The sequence below is a fragment of the Elephas maximus genome, chromosome 12, assembly GCF_024166365.1.
Source record: "Elephas maximus indicus isolate mEleMax1 chromosome 12, mEleMax1 primary haplotype, whole genome shotgun sequence".
In the NCBI taxonomy this organism is placed as follows: Eukaryota; Metazoa; Chordata; class Mammalia; order Proboscidea; family Elephantidae; genus Elephas; species Elephas maximus.
The window spans coordinates 100,740,357-100,758,324 of record NC_064830.1 but is presented as its reverse complement, the minus strand read 5'-3'; the positions used below and the strand labels follow the sequence as shown (position 1 = coordinate 100,758,324).

General features: G+C 46.9%; 1 protein-coding gene across 5 annotated transcripts; it reads left to right on the top strand.

Moving 5' to 3' along the window:
• Window positions 1-2,712: 2,712 nt before the first annotated feature.
• Window positions 2,713-17,265, top strand: ZDHHC4 (zinc finger DHHC-type palmitoyltransferase 4). 5 transcript variants are annotated; one of them, XM_049904344.1, is made up of 7 exons: window positions 2,713-2,858; window positions 4,760-4,884; window positions 5,817-5,890; window positions 10,173-10,351; window positions 11,860-11,985; window positions 13,321-13,565; window positions 16,929-17,265. In XM_049904344.1, exons 2-7 carry the CDS (start codon window positions 4,768-4,770, stop codon window positions 17,214-17,216), a joined length of 1,029 nt encoding a protein of 342 aa, XP_049760301.1. In that variant the 5' UTR covers window positions 2,713-2,858; window positions 4,760-4,767; the 3' UTR covers window positions 17,217-17,265. The 5 variants fall into 5 exon arrangements, with proteins under 5 accessions (XP_049760301.1, XP_049760300.1, XP_049760302.1 ...); XM_049904343.1 differs by having other exon boundaries at window positions 2,713-3,194; XM_049904345.1 differs by having other exon boundaries at window positions 2,733-2,752.
• Window positions 17,266-17,968: the final 703 nt, after the last annotated feature.

Below are 17,968 nucleotides of genomic sequence, written 5' to 3'. Positions count from 1 at the left end.
GATGTAGTCTCTGGTTCATGTGGCCCTTTCTGTCCCTTGGGCTCATAATCGCCTTGTGTCCTTGGCGTTCTTCATTCTCCTTTGATCCAGGTGGGTTGAGACCAATTGATGCATCTTAGATGGCTGCTTGCTGGCGTTTAAGACCCCAGATGTCACTCTTCAAAGTGGGATGCAGAATGTTTTCTTAACAGATTTTATTAGGTCAATTGACTTAGATGTCCCCTGAAACCATGGTCTCCAGACCCCAGCCCCTGCTACGCTGGCCTTTGAAGCATTCAGTTTATTCAGGAAACTTCTTTGCTTTTGGTTTAGTCCAATTGTGCTGACCTCCCTGTACTGTGTACTGTCTTTACCTAAAGTAGTGCTTATCTACTATCTAATTAGTGAATGCCCCTCTCCTACCCTCCCTCCCCCCTCTCGGAACCACAAAAGAATGTTTTCTTCTGTTTAAACTATTTCTCAAGTTCTTGTAATAGTGGTCTTATACAATATTTGTTCTTTTGCAACCAATTTCACTCAGCATAATGCCTTCCAGGTTCCTCCATGTTATGAAATGTTTCACAGATTCCTCACTGCTCTTTATAGATGCGTAGTACTCCATTGTGTGTGTGTGTGTGTGTGTGTGTGTGTGTGTGAATATACCATAATTTATTTATCCATTCATCCATTGACGGGCACCTTGGTTGCTTCCATCTTTTTGCTATTGTAAACAGTGCTGCAATAAACATGGGTACGCATATATCTGTTCATGTAAAGGCTCTTATTTCTCTAGGATATATTCCACAGAGTGGGATTGCTGGATCGTATGGTAGTTCTATTTCTAGCTTTTTATGGAAGCGCCAAATCGATTTCCCAAGCAGTTGTACCATTTTACATTCCCACCAGCAGTGTATAAGTATTCCAGTCTCTCCACAGCCTCTTCAACATTTGTTATTTTGTGTTTTTTGGATTAATGCCAGCCTTGTTGGAGTGAGATGAAATCTTATTGTAGTTTTGATCTGCATTTCTCTAATGGCTAATGATCGTGAACATTTCCTCATATATCTGTTAGCTACCTGAATGTCTTCTTTAGTGAAGCATCTATTCATATCTTTTGCCCATGTTTTAATTGGGTTGTCTTTTTGCAGTTGAGTTTTTGCAGTAACGTGCAGATTTTAGAGATCAGGCGCTCACATCAGCAACATTTTTAATCATACTACGCAGGAAACCCTGGCGGCATAGTGGTTAAGGGCTACGGCTGCTAACTGAAAGATCAGCAGTTCGAATCCACCAGGCGCTCCTTGGAAACGGTGTGGGGCAGTTCTACTCTGTACTGTAGGGTCACTACGAGTCGGAATCAACTCGACGGCAACAGGGTTTTTAATGGGATTTACATATGACATCAAGCATCTCAGTTCTACTCTGCCCTACAGGGTCGGAACTGACTCAAAGGCAATGGATTTTCATCCAATGCATGTTCAGAAAATGGCAGTTAAACCCCACCCAGAGTCGGGAAAGTTACTATGTGTATGTGGTACTTAATGAGCTAAAGGATTAGCCAGAATATCAACATGGCACCTAAACCGGTTTCCACCGATTTCCTCTAGTTCTGGGCAGCAGTTAAGGGGAACCAAATGTTAATGTAAAGCTAGCTTGAAGCAGTGCAAATTTCCGCAGCCTGGGGACCTCTGTTTTAGGATAAGGAGTTAGCTCCAGACAGCAGTGAAATCCAGCCCACTCTGGATTACCATCCCTGGGGCTCCACCCACAACCACAGTCTTTCCCTAGTCCAATCAGATCTTCAGTTTTCTTGTTTTCCAATTCTGTGTTCACAAGTTCATGAAGGCCCTGCACAATGAACACAGGCGAAGGTGTCCAGCTTGGTTAGGAGTTTTTAAAAAAGGATAAAGAAAAAGAAGCAAGAATCTGGGATAGGTAGCAAGGGCAGACAGGAAAAGAGCTTTAAGGTCCGTGTTTGGAGATCAGACATTTCTCCCTCAAAGGGAGGGCAGGACTGGCTCAGGCAGACAAATTTTCAGAGGCATCATGAATAGACAAGTCTTCACGGATTCAAAGGCGTTCAGAGCCAGGCAACACCCACAGGGGCATTCTCAATGCTATGTTTGGAAGCACCCTTTGCCACCCCAGGTCTCTCTGTCATTAACAGACTCTGATCCTCAAGGTTTGTGGGCAAGGAAATGTCACTGTCCCCAGGGGCTGGATGTTCAAAGCTGTTCAGAAACAGCAGGAGCAAAGACACACGTGGAGCGGCATGTCAGACCCTGATTGGTACATACCGTACCTTTGAACTGCCTCGGCAGGGTTAAGATGCCGGGACGGCTAGGATAGGTGTCGTCGGCTGAAAACAAATTGCCCATCACAAAGAAAACTATATAAGCGCCCAAAGTCTGACGGCTCTGGTTGGCCAGGATTCCCCGCTCGGGTGTGAGCGCGGCCGCAGTGGGCTCTGCCCGGGTGGCAGGGTCGCTCGGTGTTTCACAACCCAGGCCTTCTCGCCTACACCAGAACGGGTTTTTTGTAAGAATCTAACACTAAAAAAAAACACTACTGCTCTAAAACTCGGGTTTTCCACGCTGCGTGTGCCGGACTAGAACATGGAGAGACTGGAAAGCCCAGGCGGGGCGCGAGCAGCCGGTCCTCACCCTAAAGGGCCCCCAGCACTTCCGCCGGAAGTCTGCCTCACAGTGTCAGGGTGCATCGGGGTCACCGGTCCGCCGAAATTCTCGGGCCACGCACGGACGGCGCCGGCGCGGTACGGCTGGCACTTGGCAGTTAGACCGCCTCCGCGGGGATCGTTGGCATCCGGGCTGGCCCAGGGCCATCGGCCTCTGTGTCTGAGCCTTCCTTCGCCCTTGGATGTAGGGCCGCAGCCCCAGCTCTACCCCACCCGGGGCCGGGGCGCCTCCGGGCCTGCGGGGTCCCGCGCCCTTCACCCGGGCTCCGGTCCCCGGGGAAATCTCGGGCTAGAAAGTGGCCGCAGGGACACCCTTCTGTCCGGTGTCCAGCGTGGGCGCCCCAGGGATAGGGCAAGACCCGGGACTCAAGGCTCCTAGCTTATTTCTTCTTAATGAGCCGTTTCTGCCGAAGTCTCATAACCCGGTCACCCTGCGGGGCTCAGCACCCCTCGACTTTCACCAAATTCTTAGCCACAATGCGTTTCTAGTTCTGCCCCGGCTCCTCCGCTGTCTTATTATGTGAGTGATTCATTGATCTTTCTCTCCAGCCAGATCCAGCCTGCTTGGCAAACCAGGAATCATGTTGCCTGCAGCTTTGGGTGCCACCTGCCGTGCCAGGCACACACTGTTGCACAAGAGGAGAGGCCATTTGAATTCTCTGTGACTGTTGGGAGGAGAAATGCCAGAGCTGCCGGCTGAAAATTATCCAACCAAGAGCAATATGCAGGCTGGGGCCCTGAGTCATGCCATGAGAATTGCTGTTCCTACTTTGAGTCCTCCGCCCTACAATCACATGAAAAGGAGCCCTATGTCACATCGGTTAAGCACTCAGCTGGTAACCAGAAGGTTGGCAGTTGGAACCCATCCAGTGGCTCCAAGGGAGAAGAGACCTGGCAATCTGCTCCTGTAAAGATTACAGCCTAGAAAACCCTATGGGCCAGTTCTATACTGTCCCATGGGGTTGCTATGAAACAAAAGCTGACTCAACAGCACCCGACAACAATAACCCCATGAGTAGTTTCTGGTTTGGCTTTCACAGTCAGAACTCCTGCCCAAAATCACATCTACTAAGGCCAAAAGTAACAATTTCCAGTTTATCAAGTACCTTGGTTTATGGAGAAGAATTCATGTATTCCCTTAAAGACATGTCAGTGCTTCTGGCACACACACGCGAAAAACTGTGAATTAAGTCATGGAGGGAGCACAGGGTGTGTGGTGGCACAGGTTCCGTTGGCGCTTCTGCTTATCCTTTCTGCCATTATCAGCTCATGGACAGTTTCAGGTGAAGGTGGTGATGGTTTGGTTTTTGGGATGCTGGGTCAGGTCACCGCTAAAGACTAGTTTTCCTGGGTCTGTGAATTGACCGGTCTTTGGTGGCACAAATGGTTTGTGCTTGACTACTAACCTAAAGTTTGGCGGTGTGAACGCACCCAAGCAGTGCCGTGGAACAAAGGCCTAGCAATCTACTTCCATAAAGATTACAGCCAAGAAAGCCCTGTGGAACAGCTCTAGTCTTTAACACAGGGGGTCACATGAGTTGGAATTGACTACCGTGATGGGTTTGGTTTTATGTGTGTGTGTTGACCGACTCTGGTCCCGACGGGTGATCCCTGATAGTTGTGGCCATTGTCTTGGAGGGATATGTGGGGGGACACAAAGCCTGATTCTGAGAACAGCCGTTAACTGCGTGTGGGGGATGCTTGTTCCAATGACTTTGTCTAGTAGAATCATTGGGTACCTTCTGTATCAATATCTATGCGAATATTTATATTTAAAGAAAAATGATTTGTTGCTGGGGTGGGAGGGTAGTTGCATTCCCCTCCCTCCCGCCGCCACATATGCTTTATTTTGGAATCTCCCAGCCAGCAGTGTCCCAAAAGCAGACTCCAGCATTATATTGGGAAATTCTAAACAGACAAGGCTCAGGACTGTTGAGGGCCCCACCAAAGAGTAACAGGGCTCCAGGGTGTGTGCTTTGAAGGTTGTCATTCAGTGTGGGGAGCCACTTAGGTAGTTGGTGTCTGAGAATATGCGCCTTGGAATGAATCCCTCAGCAGTGGATGGTCACTGTCCTTCTGTTGTAGCCCCCAAGATGGAGTTCCTGGTTCTCTTCTCGCTCTACCTGGCTCTGCTGCTGATTGGTGTGGCTCTGATCTGCATCTGTGCGAGAACCCAGTACTTGGATGGCCTGGTCAGGGGAGGAGCACAGGTAACAGTGATGCTTGGATACCACTCAACTCAACTCGCCAGGGTCCTGACAGGACAAAAAGGGGTGTCATTTTAATACATTTGTTCCTGTAGTCTTTTATTTATGGCAATTGTGGTATATTCAGAGGTCTCACTCTCTCTGGTTACTGTTGAAAGTAATCTAGTGATGATTCTTTGCAGTTATAAGATAACATTCTCAAGGTGGACAGTTTTCCTCTGCATTTGATTGCTGTAATGAGACGTGGATGTGAGCATTGTCTGCCTGGAGGGTCCCGATGGATGAAACTGGGGGCGGGGGCGGGGGCGTGTATGGTCAGAAAGCTGAGTGTCAGGCCGCCCACCTTCTTCCTTCAGGGATCAGAGTGAGCCAGAGTGGGGCAAGCAGCCCTCAGGAGGGGTTGACATGGGCGAGTGGCTGGTGATCTGGGGGCAGGCTCCAGAGCCTGGGCTTGAACTAGTGTTACTGATCCATCCCCTCCATGCCCCTCCTTTTCCCTGAAGACTCTGACATGGAGCCTCCTTTGGGGTCAGGGTAGAAATGGAGGAGTTGGTAGTTGAGGAATGTTCTCTTTATTCCCTCTTAAATCTCTTCTCTGTCCACATGCTAGCACAAAACTTAGTAGTACCGATATTGCCATTTTTACATGGAGAAAGGAGCCCTGGTGGTGCAGCAGTTAAGCACTCTGCTGCTAATGGAAAGGTCGGTGGTTTGAACCCACCCAGCAGCTCTCTGGGAGGAAGGACCTGGCAGTCTGCTCCCATAAAGATTACTGCCTTGGAAACCCTATGGGGCAGTTCTGCACTGTCACTCAGGGTTGCTGTGAGTTGGCAGCTACTCAACGGAACATAACAACATACATGGGGAATCTAATTTGTTTGGGAATGGGAGGATTGAGAAATGCAATCGAGCCTTTCTCTTTTCTTTTATTTCAGATACTTTCCCGTATAATTCCGGAATGCCTTCAGAGAGCCGTGCACAGATTGCTCCATTACCTCTTTCATACACGGTATTTATATTTCAGAAGGAGCCCTGGTGATGCAGTGGTTAAGTGCTCGGCCGCCAACCAAAAGGTTGATGGTTTGTACCTTCCAGCCACTACGAGGGAGAAAGATGTGGCAGTCTGCTTCCGTAAAGATTACAGCCTTGAAAACCCTGTGGGGCAGTTCTGCTCTGTCCTATAGGGTCGCTATGAGTTGGAATCAACTCGACAGCAGTGGATTATTTTTTTTTAATTTCAGAGTTTAAACATTACCCTTCTTTTCTGTTCTGATGGTTAATTGTTGTCATCCCCTAGCTCTGGAAGCTCCCTGTGGTTTCCAGCCTCGTGGGGGAAGGACACTGGGAAGGGTCAGAGTCCTAGGTTCGGAACTCCACTCCTCCACTGTGTGGCCACGGGAGGAGTCACTTCTTCTCTCAGGGCTTCATTTTCTGCAGCTGGGGAGTGAGGGGAGGTGGAGTCGAGGGTTTTGGAAGTCCCTCTCGGGCTCTCAGGTGACACACCTTGGCCCGTCTGCTCCGTGCACTTGTGGAGCAGCCTTCCTGCATTGCCTGGTTAAGGTGATGTGACCGGCGGGACGGACATGCTGCCCCATCCAGAGGGTAGGCACGTCCATACTCATGATGAGACCCACGTGGACACCAAAGTCGAGGTAACCAGGAAAGCAGAGAGGAGATTGGTACCTTGTGATTGTCATTTGAGCAACCACTAAAACAATGTCAAATGTGCTGGAAAGTGAGATGTCGTAATAACAGTAATGGAGGTCTCCAGGTAGCACGAACAGTTAAGTGCTCGACTACTAGCTGAAAGGTTGACTGTTTGAACCCACCCAGAGGCACCTCGGAAGAAAGTCCTGGCAGTCTGCTTCCAAAAGGTCACGGCCTTAAAAACCCTGCACACATGGGGTCACCACGTGTCAGAATCGACTCGACGGCAACCATGGTAACGACAAGGATAGTAACGATATTTATGAACACTTATGTTCTTTACGCACATCATTGGCTCGTTGAACTCCCGCAGCAACCTTCTAGGCAGACGTGATTGTGTGAGTTCCAACGTGAATGTTACCATTTCTTTTCAGATGGATGTACATTGAACAAGAAAAAATTCACATAGCTGGAGCTGCAGTATTTTGTAGTCCCCTGTGGCCATGATAGGGGTCCCTGGGTGGTGCAAATGGTTAACATGCTCAGCTGCTAACCGAAAGGTTGGAGGTTCGAGTCTACCCAGAGCTGCCTTGGAAGAAAGGCCTGGCACTCTATTTCTGGAAAAAATCAGCCATTGAAATCCTTATACAGTGCAGTTCTACCCTGACACGCATGGGGTCGCCATGAGTCAGAACTGACTCAGCGACATCTGGTTTTGGTTGGCCATGAGGCCACCTAGGAGTGACCAGAGGGAGACCTGACCAGGGTTTTTGTAGCTGCAGCCGAGTGGTCCTCCGTGACTTTCTGGCACCACACTCCCTGGAGCTGGCTGGCTGTCAGCCTGGCGACCAAGCTGAGAGTCACCCACTTGGTCCGCCAGCAGCTGCACAGACGTGCAGGGCACGATGGTGTGCAGTGGAGGGTGGGACGGAGGCGGAGGAGTGAGAGGGAGACTGAGCGGGAAGAGAGGAGGACAGCTGAGGAAGGCAGGGCCGCGGAGGAGGGGAGCCCACCTCTCCCTCTGCTGCGTCGGCAGAGCTCCCGCGCCCCGTCGTGCACTCACGTGTGTTCTTGAGCTTCCTCAGCTTGATTAAAAGGAACGTCGTTCTTGGCTGCCTCCATCCGGGCTCCACAGTGTGCCCAGCTCTGTTTGTCAGTGAGTTCCCGGTGAAATCCCGGTCTGGGTGCTGGACGCTACAGTGGGAACCCCATTTCCGTGGGTTTTGAGGGAAGTGCACCTCTCAGAATATGCTAAGCATTTGGCTGCTCTGCAGGAGTCTCGTTGGTTTCTCAGAGCTGATTTTTATGACCCACAGTGTGGGGCTACTTACCAGGCTTCTTGGAGGACAGCTCCAGCTCTGGGAGAATATAATAGATTACCCTGCCCCCGCCCCCCATGCTGGGATGCCAGGAGCACAAGGGAATTGAACTGGGGGAGTGGGCTTTGGTAGACAGGGCCCTCAGAGGAGAGGCAGCATGGTGAGTCCAGGCAGGCTTTGCCATTTACCCAGCTTCGTTGTGAGGGAGAGTTGGGGCTGTGGTTTTGATGGCCCAAGGAGGAGACGACACAACAGGAGGAAGGACCAGCCTTTGGAATGAGATGGGAAGGTGGGTCCCAGCTGCCCCCCAGGCCCTTGAGTTCCAGGTGACCTGGGGAGGGTGGGGCTGGGGAAGGAGAAGGACAGAGAATAGTCCTGAGACAGAATTCTGAGTCAGATGGCCAGATGGGGACCCAGAACCTTTTGTGGGGAGATCCGAAATGGCTGTGGCATGGAGGCACCCAGTTTGTCCACTCACGCTGGCTCTAGAGGCCTGTCCCCCCATCTGACCCAGTGAGGATCTATGTGGGGTGGAGGAGGGTCTGGGCTGAACAGCTGCGGGTGGGGCAGGTGTTGGCTAAGGCGGCAGTCTAAGAATAGAGGATGGTTGTAGGCAATCTTGGAGCCCTGGGAGCTGCTAGCCAAAAAAGTCAGCAGTTGAAATCCACCAGCCGCTTCTTGGAAATCCTATGGGGCAGTTCTACTCTGTCCTGTAGGGTCATTATCAATCAATTCCACGGCAACAGATTTGGTTTGGTTTGTGGGTAGGCAATCTCACGTGTTGTAGGCTACCAATGTAGGAAATAAAATGGGTCCTGGGGAAGGGGAGTAAATTACAAAGACATCTATCATCATTTTGCTAATGTGTGCCTGAATACCAGCCAGAGTGGTTTACATCCTTGACTTTGATCAAGTTTTTTTCCCCCAAAGATTTATGAGACACTTAAACAAAAATGTTTGTAGTTATTGGTTGTGCCATTTGGGAGCATTCCAGCTTGATAGTAACAAATGCTAGATGTATCCCATTTTACCCATACTAAATGTTTACTGTAAGTAATATTTAGAAAAGGAACCATTATGTCTTATGCCAGCCCTGACATGGCAGCTTTGCAGCCTTGGCCGTGGTAATTAACTTCTCTGGACTTCTTTTCTAATTAGAAAAAAAAATGAAGAAATTGGACTTTTAATTTTATTTTTGGTGAAAGTTTATGCAACAAATTAGGTTTCCACTTAACAATTTCTGTGCATATTGTTCAGTGACATTGGTTACATTGTTCTTAATGTGTCAGCATTCTATTTCCATTCTGATCTGTTTCATCTAGCTTCTCTGCCCTCCCCCCCTTCTCATCTTTGCTTTATGGTAAATATTAACCGTTTGGTCTCATATCGATGATTATTTAAAGGAACACAGTACTCACTGGTGATACTGTTTATTTTATGAGTCCATCTATTATCGGGCAGAAAGGTGACCTCCAGGTGGACTAAGTGTTTTCTAAAGAACCTTCAGCATTAGAAATTCTGTGATGTTTCAAATCTGGGAGGCGAAACAAAACGCTGTGGACTATATTATTCTGTAGTTCCTTCCAGCTCTTAAATTCCACATGAATGGTGACCATCCCGTGTATTGACTATCAGACGGGTGGTGACTACCCAATGTACATTTTCATATATTGGGTTTTATTAAAAGTGAAACATGCTTATAGGTGCTAACCCTTTGAAGAGATTCACAAAAATAAGAGATACAGTGAGTACAGGGTTTTGACATGTCTACTGATAGTAACCAAAGGGTCGGCAGTTCGAATCCGCCAGGTGCTCCTTGGAAACTCTATGGGGCAATTCTGCTCTGTCTTATAGGGTTGCTATGAGTGGGAATCAACTCGAGAGTGCTGGGTTTTTTACTGGGACTGACAGTAATAGCCACAACAGTGAATTGAAGCATACCAACGATCATGAAGATGGCACAGAATCAGGCAGTGTTTCTGCTATATATAAAGTCGCCGTGAGTCGGAGCCGACTTGGTGGCAACTAACAATTTTTAAGTAGAAATATTTAAAGAGTGGGAAAATACTGACACGTACCTGGTTCAGTAAAAAGAAATAGACTCTAACGTTGAGACTTTGGTTCTAAAGAAAGATAATAATAGATGATATTTATTGAGTGCTTAGTATGTGCTGTGCACTATGTGAAATGTTTCGTATAATTTCCTATTGAATTCTTCCTATTATCTCAAGCCCGAAGGAAGTGGTTGGCCCTTGGCTGCTTTCCTTGGTAAGGTTTCTTCGTGGAGAATCCGAGTGAACAAGCCATGTACCTGTCTTCTTTCAGAAACTACACCTTCATTATCCTGCACCTCGTCTTGCAAGGGATGGTTTATACTGAATACACCCGGGAAGTATTTGGCTACTGTCAAGAGCTGGAGTTCTCCTTGTATTACCTTCTCCTGCCCTATCTGCTGCTGCTTGTAAACCTGTGCTTTTTCGCCCTAAGTTGTGTAACCAACCCTGGTAAGTTGAGGCTCTTTGTATGTAGACTAGTGACATCTAGTTAGGTGCACGCTCTAAGTTCTCTGCACAAGATTCAACATGTAGTGTGTTCATTATCTGACACTTGTGGGTATTTTCTGGTTTGATTTTTTTTCTTCTTTGACCCATGGGCTATTTAGAACTGTTTAAAATAAGGTGCGCCTGACCCAAGCCGTGGTATTTTCAATCGCATCATATGCATGTGAAAGCTGGACAATGAATAAGGAAGACCGAAGAAGAATTGACACCTTTGAATTGTGGTGCTGGAGAAGAATATTGAATATACCATGGACTGCCAAAAGATAAACAAATCTGTCTCGGAACAAGTACAACCAGAATGCTCCTAAGAAGGAAGGACGGCGAGACTGCGTCTTAACATACTTTGGACGTGTTGACAGGAGGGATCAGTCCCTGGAGAATGACATCATGCTTGGCAAAGTACAGGATCAGTGGAAAAGAGGAAGACCCCCAACGAGGTAGATTGACACAGTGGCTGCAATGGTGAGCTCAAGCATAACAACGACTGTAAGGATGGCCAGGACTGGGCAGTGTTGCTATGAGTCGAAACCAACTCAACGGTACCTAACAACAACAACAAAATTTTCCAGTATACTTTTTTTTTAGTTTGTCTTTTTGATATATATTTTCACTTATTTGTGTTATAGATAGAGCTGTGATCTGAAGAATACTGTCAGTCAGGATAAAACCAAAAACCAAACCCACTGCCTTTGAGTCAATTCAATTCTGACTCATAGCTACCCTATAGGGCAGAGTAGAGCTGTCGCATAGGGTTTCCAAGGCTGTAAATCTTTAGGGAAGCAGGCTGCCACATCTTTTTCCTGCAGAGTGGCTGGCGGGTTTGAACTGTTGACTTTCTGGTTAGCAGCCAAGTGCTCTAACCACTGTGCCACCAGGGCTTCTATCAGTAATGATACTCTCAGTAAACACCCAAATGTCCACCAACTAGTGAATGGGTAAGTAAAATGTGGTCCATCCATACAATGGAATATTATTCTACCATAAAGAGAAATGAAGTTCTGACACATGCTACGACATGGATAAAACTTGAAGATAAGTCAGTCGCGAAAGGACAAATGTTGTATGATCCCACTTACATAAATGTCCAGAAAAGGCAGATCCATACAGACAGAAAGTAGACTAGGGGTTGCAGAGGGCTGGAGGGAAGAGGGGGAAATGGAAAGTGACTGCTAATGGGTACGGGGTTTCTTTCTGGGGCGATGAAAATGTTCTAAAATTAAGTGTGGTGATGGTTGCACAGCTCTGAATATACTAAAAGCCAGTGAGTTGTATGCGTTAAATGGTTGAAGCATATGGTATGTGGATTATATCTCCAAAAAGCTCTTACAAAAATGAACTATTTAAAATGCTAAACGTAGCTATTTTACTTGTGCTGTGTGGGAACAGGTTTTGTGAACATCCAGTCCATAACATTGTTGCTAGAAACTGACATTTGTCCTTACTTTTTTCAGGAACCATAACAAAAGCAAACGAATTACTGTTTCTTCAAGTTTATGAATTTGATGAAGTGATGTTTCGGAAGAATGTGAGGTGTCCCACTTGTGATTTAAGGAAGCCGGCGCGATCCAAGCACTGCAGTAAGTGTGGCACTATCTGCCCCAGCCGCCTGCCCCGCACGGAGGACCACGTGTGCTTTGTCTGTAAGGGAATATCCCATAAATCTAAAAGCAGAGCCATTTGTCTCCCAGACAAGGGGCAGCCACTACTTGTGACTGGGGGTGAAATCTGTGTTCTGGTATAGTTGCGTAACCCTCAGGCCTGGACATGACAGCCCTGCCTTTGCCACAAGGCAGGTCAAGCTGCCCAGGAGAGGTTTCTGTGGGGTAGTGTGCTTGCCGTTGGTCCTGGTGCTGCCCAGTCTCCTGGGCAGGGCTTGGGATTCTAGGCTAGCATTGTCCAATAGAAGAATAACGTCAGCCACAGACGTGATTTTAAATTTTCTAACAGCCACCCATTACAAAAGTCCAAAGAACCAGGTGAAATTAATTTTAATAATATACTTTATTTAACCTAGCGTGTCCCAAATATCATTTTAACACGTGGCCAATACAAAGATTATTCATGACCTAGTTTATATCCTGTTTTTCCTATTAAGTCTCTGAAATCTGGGGTGTATTTTACATTCGATTTGTTTCAAATGCTAGATTTTCACTGGCAACACTTCATCTGTATATGTATTTCCCAACACTTAGAGTTGGAAAAGTAGATTCATGTACCCACGCTATTCCAAACCTTCTGAGAAGTTTTCCCATAGCTGACTCGAGGACCAAACAGTCATTTTCCCTTACTGTCCACAGCTACAGTAACAGAACAGTTTGTCATTACTAGAAGAATTGATTTAGCTTAGAAGCAAAAACGTCAGTTCCAAAACTATGTCTATCCAAGTTAAGTAAATTAACTCTTGTGCCACCTCAGGTCCCCTGGGTGACACGGATGGCTTGTGCTCAACTACTAACCTAAAGGTTGGCAGTTCAAACCCACCCAGCAGCTCTACAGAACAAAGGCCTTGCAGTCTTCTCCCATAAAGGTTATGGTCAAGAAAACCCTGTGGAGCAGTTCTACCCTGTAACACATGGGGTCACTGCGAGTCAGATTCGACTTCATGACAGTGGGTTTGTTTTTTGTTTTGGTGCCCCATCAGCATTATTCACGTTGAGTTCTAAGGTAGCTTGCATACGTTAAAAAGCAACTCTAAATTTACCGGTATCAACATCAAGTATCCTTTCAGATTCTCTGTGTAGCCACATGTCAAATGCTCAGTACCAGACAGTGCAGTGCTCGGAGCTTGGCAGCAGCTGCCACATCCTCCATGTGTGCCGCCACTGGGCTGTGTGTAAAGGTCTCCGCAGGTGTGCACAGGGCCATGGTCTCATCAAGGGCCAGCTCAGGTGTGGCTCCCTCATTCTGTGCAGGGGTGTGTAACAGGTGTGTGCATCGTTTTGACCATCACTGTGTTTGGGTGAACAACTGCATCGGGGCCTGGAACGCCAGGTACTTCCTCATCTACCTCTTGACGCTGACAGCATCGGCGGCCACCATGGCCAGCGTGATCACTGCGTTTCTAGTCCAGGTGGTGGTCTTCTCGGATCTGTACCTAGAGACCTACATTGACACCCACGGACACTCCCAGGTTGTTGACACCGTCTTTCTTGTTCAGGTAATTATTCTGTGGGGTGAGCTTTCTGACCTCAGGTTTCAAAATTGGAAAAGGGACATTTATGTTTCCAGTAAAAACATGATGCCATTCCTTCTTTAAAAAATTGAGATACAATTTACATTCTATAAAATTCATCATTTTAAAGTGTACAATTCAGTGGTTTTAGCATATTCACAAAGTTGTGCAACCATCACCACAATCAATTTTAGAACATTTTTATCACCCGAAAAAGAAACCCCATACTCTTAGCAGTCACTCCCCATTTTTCCCTTCCCTGGCCCCTGGAAACCACTAATCTGCTTTATCTATTGATTTGCCTTTACTGGACGTTTCATTTAAGTGGAATCACACAATATATTGCCTTTTGGTCTGGCTTCTTTCACTTAGCATAATGTTTTTAAGGTTTATCTGTGTTGTAGCATGAATCAGTACTTCATTCCTTTTTGTGGCTTGAATAGACATTTCTCCAAAGAAGATATACAAATGGATGATACGTACATGAAAAGATGCTGTCTTGGTCATCCAGTGCTACTGTAACAGAAATAGCACAAGTGGATGTCTCTAACAAAGGGAAGTTTATTCTTTCACAGTCCAGTAGGCTAAAAGTCTGAATTCTGGGTGCTGGCTCCAGGGGAAGGCTTTCTCTCTGTGGCTGTGGAGGAAGAGCCTTGTGACGCATCAGTCTTCTCTTGGTCTGTGAGCATCTCAGCATGGGAACCTCAGGTCCAAAGGATGAGCTCTGCCCCGGCGCTGCTTTCTCGGTGACATGAGGTCCCCATGTCTCTCTGCTTGCTTCTCTCTTTTATATCTCAAAAGAGATTGGCTTAAGGCACTAGCTAATCTTGTAGATCTTATCAATATAACTGCCACTAATCCATCTCATTATGTCATAGTGATAGGATTTACAACACACAGGGAAATCACATCAGATGACAAAACGGTAGACAATCACAAAATACTGAGAATCATGACCTGGCCAAGTTGACAGATATTCCTGGGGGACACTGTTCAATCCGTGACAGGTGTGCAGCATCGTCAGGGAAATTACGCATTAAGTCAAAGCCACGTGAAATACTGCTTCACCCCTGGTGCTTTCCCACTGATGACCTGAAGGGCTCCTTCAGCCTTTATAATAGCCATGCTAATAGGTGGGAGAGCTCTGGTGGTACAGTGGTTAAGTGCTGGGCTGCTAACCAAAAGGTCAGTGGTTCGAACCCACCAGCTGCTCCATGGGAGAAAGATGTGGCAGTCTGTTTCCGTAAAGATTACAGCCTTGGAAACCCTTTGGGGCAGTTCTGCCCTGTCCAATAGGGTTGCCATGAGTCAGAATCAACTCGATGGCAGTGGATTTGTTTTTGGGTTTATTATTAAGATTAAAAACAAAAACAGAAAATAAAAAGTATTGGTAAAAATGTGGAGAAATTGGAACCCTCATCCATTTCTGGTAGGTACAGAAGTTTGATGGTTCCTCAAAAAGTTAAACACAGGGGGACCTCGTACCACCAAGAGAGCAGCACCAGGAGCAGAGCGCGTCCTTTGGACACCGGGTCCCTGTGCCTGAGGAGCTCCTCAACCAGGGGAAGATTGAGGACAAGGACCTTTCTCCAGAGCCGACAGAAAGAGAAAGCCTTCCCCTGGAGCCAACGCCGTGAATTTGGACTTGTAACCTATTAGACCGTGAGAAAATAAATTTCTCTTTGTTAAAGCCAAAAACAGAAGAAGAAAAAAAGTTAAACATGGAATTACCATATGAACCAGCAATTCCACCCCTACATGTATACCCAAAAGAATTGAAAGCAGGGACTCGGACACTTGGTACACCAATGCTCATAGCAGTGTTATTCACAACAGCCAAAAGGTGGAAGCAACCCAGATGTCCATCAACAGACGAATGGATGCACCAAAGGTGCTACACAGATGAGTGGAGTATTACTCATCCACAGGGAGAAATGAAGTTCTGATACATGCCACCACATGGATGAACCTTGAAAACATTATGACGAGCGAAATAAGCCAGACACAAAAGGGACAAATATCATATGATAGCTCTTATATGAAATATCTAGAATAGGCAAATGCATAGAGACAGATGAGTGGTTACCAGGGGCGGGGAGAAATGGGAAATGAGTTCTTGCTTAATGGACAGAGTTTCTGTGGGGGGTGATGAAAAAGTTTTGGAGATAATTAGTAGTGATGGTAGCACAGCATGGTGAATATAATCAATGCTACTGAGTTGTACACTTAAAAATGGCTCAAATGGCAAATTTTATATTTTACCACAAATTAAAAAAAAAAAGTGGTATAGAAGTGTTTAAAGTGAACAGTGGAAGCTACAACCCCCCCAACATTTCACTCCCCAGAGGTAACCACTTGTATAGTGTGATGTGTATATATTCCCAGGCTTTTTTCTCACGTGTATTCATGTAGCCAGCCAGCCTCACAGAGTCCTTTCTCTTTTGTTTTTACACAAAGGACCACAGTGATTTGCATCTGGCCTTTTTCACTGGGCAATTTGGTATTACAGACGTCTTTTCCAAATCAGTACCTAGAAATTGACCTTATTTTTAACAGCTCGTTATTATTGTGTAGCATGAATATCCCAGAGTTCATTTCACTTTTCTGCTGAGGACGGGTACTTGATTTGTTTCTTTTAGGATTGGGCGGGGGGTGGGGACTGTGAAAATCAATGCTACTATGAACGTCCTTGTACGTGTATTTTGGAGAGGTATTGGTCTCTTCTGTCTATCTGGACTTTATTTGATGTTTGAACTAAAGTCTACATTTATTTATTTGTTTATTTTATACATTGCTAATTATCATAGAAGGAGCCCTGGTGGCACAATGGTTAAAGCGCTTGGCTGCCAACCAGAGGTTGGCAGTTTGAGCCCATCAGTGGCTCCATGGGGGAAGAGACCTGGCGATCTGCTCCCATAAAAACTTACGGCCTAGGAAACCCTATAGGGCAGTTGTACTCTGTCTCGTAGGATTAACTATGAGTTGGAACTGACCTGACGGCACACAACTGTCATACTATCATTTCCTGAATACACTTTCCCTTTTTCCTTCAATGGAACTGAAGCCAGGAAGGGTTTGAATAGATAAAAAGGAGAAGGAAGGGAATTTTCGGAAGAGAGAACACTTCACATATCATATGTTAAACTCTTGGACATACTAGGATTTTTCCTGGGCTATCTGTCAGTGCTGTTTATGGTTCTGATTTATGTTCAGTGGGCCAGACAGCTCTGCTGGTGGTGACTGAGGAGGCGGCTGGGATGTCCTCATGGGTGGAGCCAGGGCTAGTGGGTGCTGACCCGCAAGTGTGTCACTATCCAGCTCCTGACTGTACTCCTTCTTTGCCCCCAGTACCTGTTCCTGCTCTTCCCAAGGATCGTCTTCTTACTAGGGTTTCTTGTGGTGCTCAGCTTCCTCCTGGGGGGCTACCTATGCTTTGCTCTGTACCTGGCCGCCACCAACCAGACCACTAATGAGTGGTATAGAGCTGGCCGGGTCCTGTGTCAGCACTGCCGCCACGAGGCCCAGCCCCCACCCACAGAACCCCGAGTTTTCCAGAACACTTACTCCCATGGGGCTTGGAGCAACCTTCGAGAGATCTTCCTCCCTGCTGCACCTTACAAGAAAAAGAAGAAATGAGAATGGAAGAGTGTTACTGTCTTTTAAATACAGTATATATTTATACATATGGATACTTATTTTCTAGGCATGTTCTTTTGTTTTCTGCTTTGTGTTTATGAATCGGCTTTCAGTGGGTAAGGAAGGGAAAGGAGGACGATTGTTTGTTGAGTGCCTGATCTTTGCCAGGTGCCAGGTCAGGGCCTGGGGTGGAAACCCACTGGCTCATCCTCTGTGCACTCAGCCTATTTGAACTGAGCATCACCGAAGGCCTGGTGCCGAGACATCAAGAGGTGACACCTTAGAAGTTTCAGCTAATGCTGCTACCTTGTCTGCCACCCTAGACTCTAGGCCCCCGGACCAAAACAAACCCAAACCTGTGGATGTGGAGTTGATTCCGACTCGTGGTGAACCCTTGTGTTGCAGAATGTAACTTCCCGTAGGGTTTTCTTGGCTGTAATCTTCACGGAAGCAGATTGCCAAGCCTTTCTCCCATGGCACACTGGGTGGGTTTGAACTACCAACCTTAGGTTAGCCACTTGGAAACTGCTTGTGCCACCTGGACTCCTGGACAGGAGTGGCCCTATGGCTGTGTTTCCTGAGTGCAGGAGCTTCTCAGCGGGCTGGGCCTGGCTGGGCCCTCTTTTATGCCCTTCTGAATTCTTGATATGTCGGAATTGAGTCAGCGGCAAGGGGCTTTTTGGTTTTTGGATTCTCCCTCCCACCACCCCCAGGGGAAGCCCGTGGCTTCTTTTTCATCTCCTTAACCACAC

Bases quoted from the DNA above. Each gene is read 5' to 3' on its own strand.
- ZDHHC4 (XM_049904341.1), top strand. From the start codon at position 3,789: ATGGAGAAGAATTCATGTATTCCCTTAAAGACATGTCAGTGCTTCTGG. The intron at 4,885-5,816 runs GTAACAGTGATG...CTTTTATTTCAG, and splicing joins TGGTCAGGGGAGGAGCACAG to ATACTTTCCCGTATAATTCC. The intron at 11,986-13,320 runs GTAAGTGTGGCA...CATTCTGTGCAG, and splicing joins GGCGCGATCCAAGCACTGCA to GGGTGTGTAACAGGTGTGTG.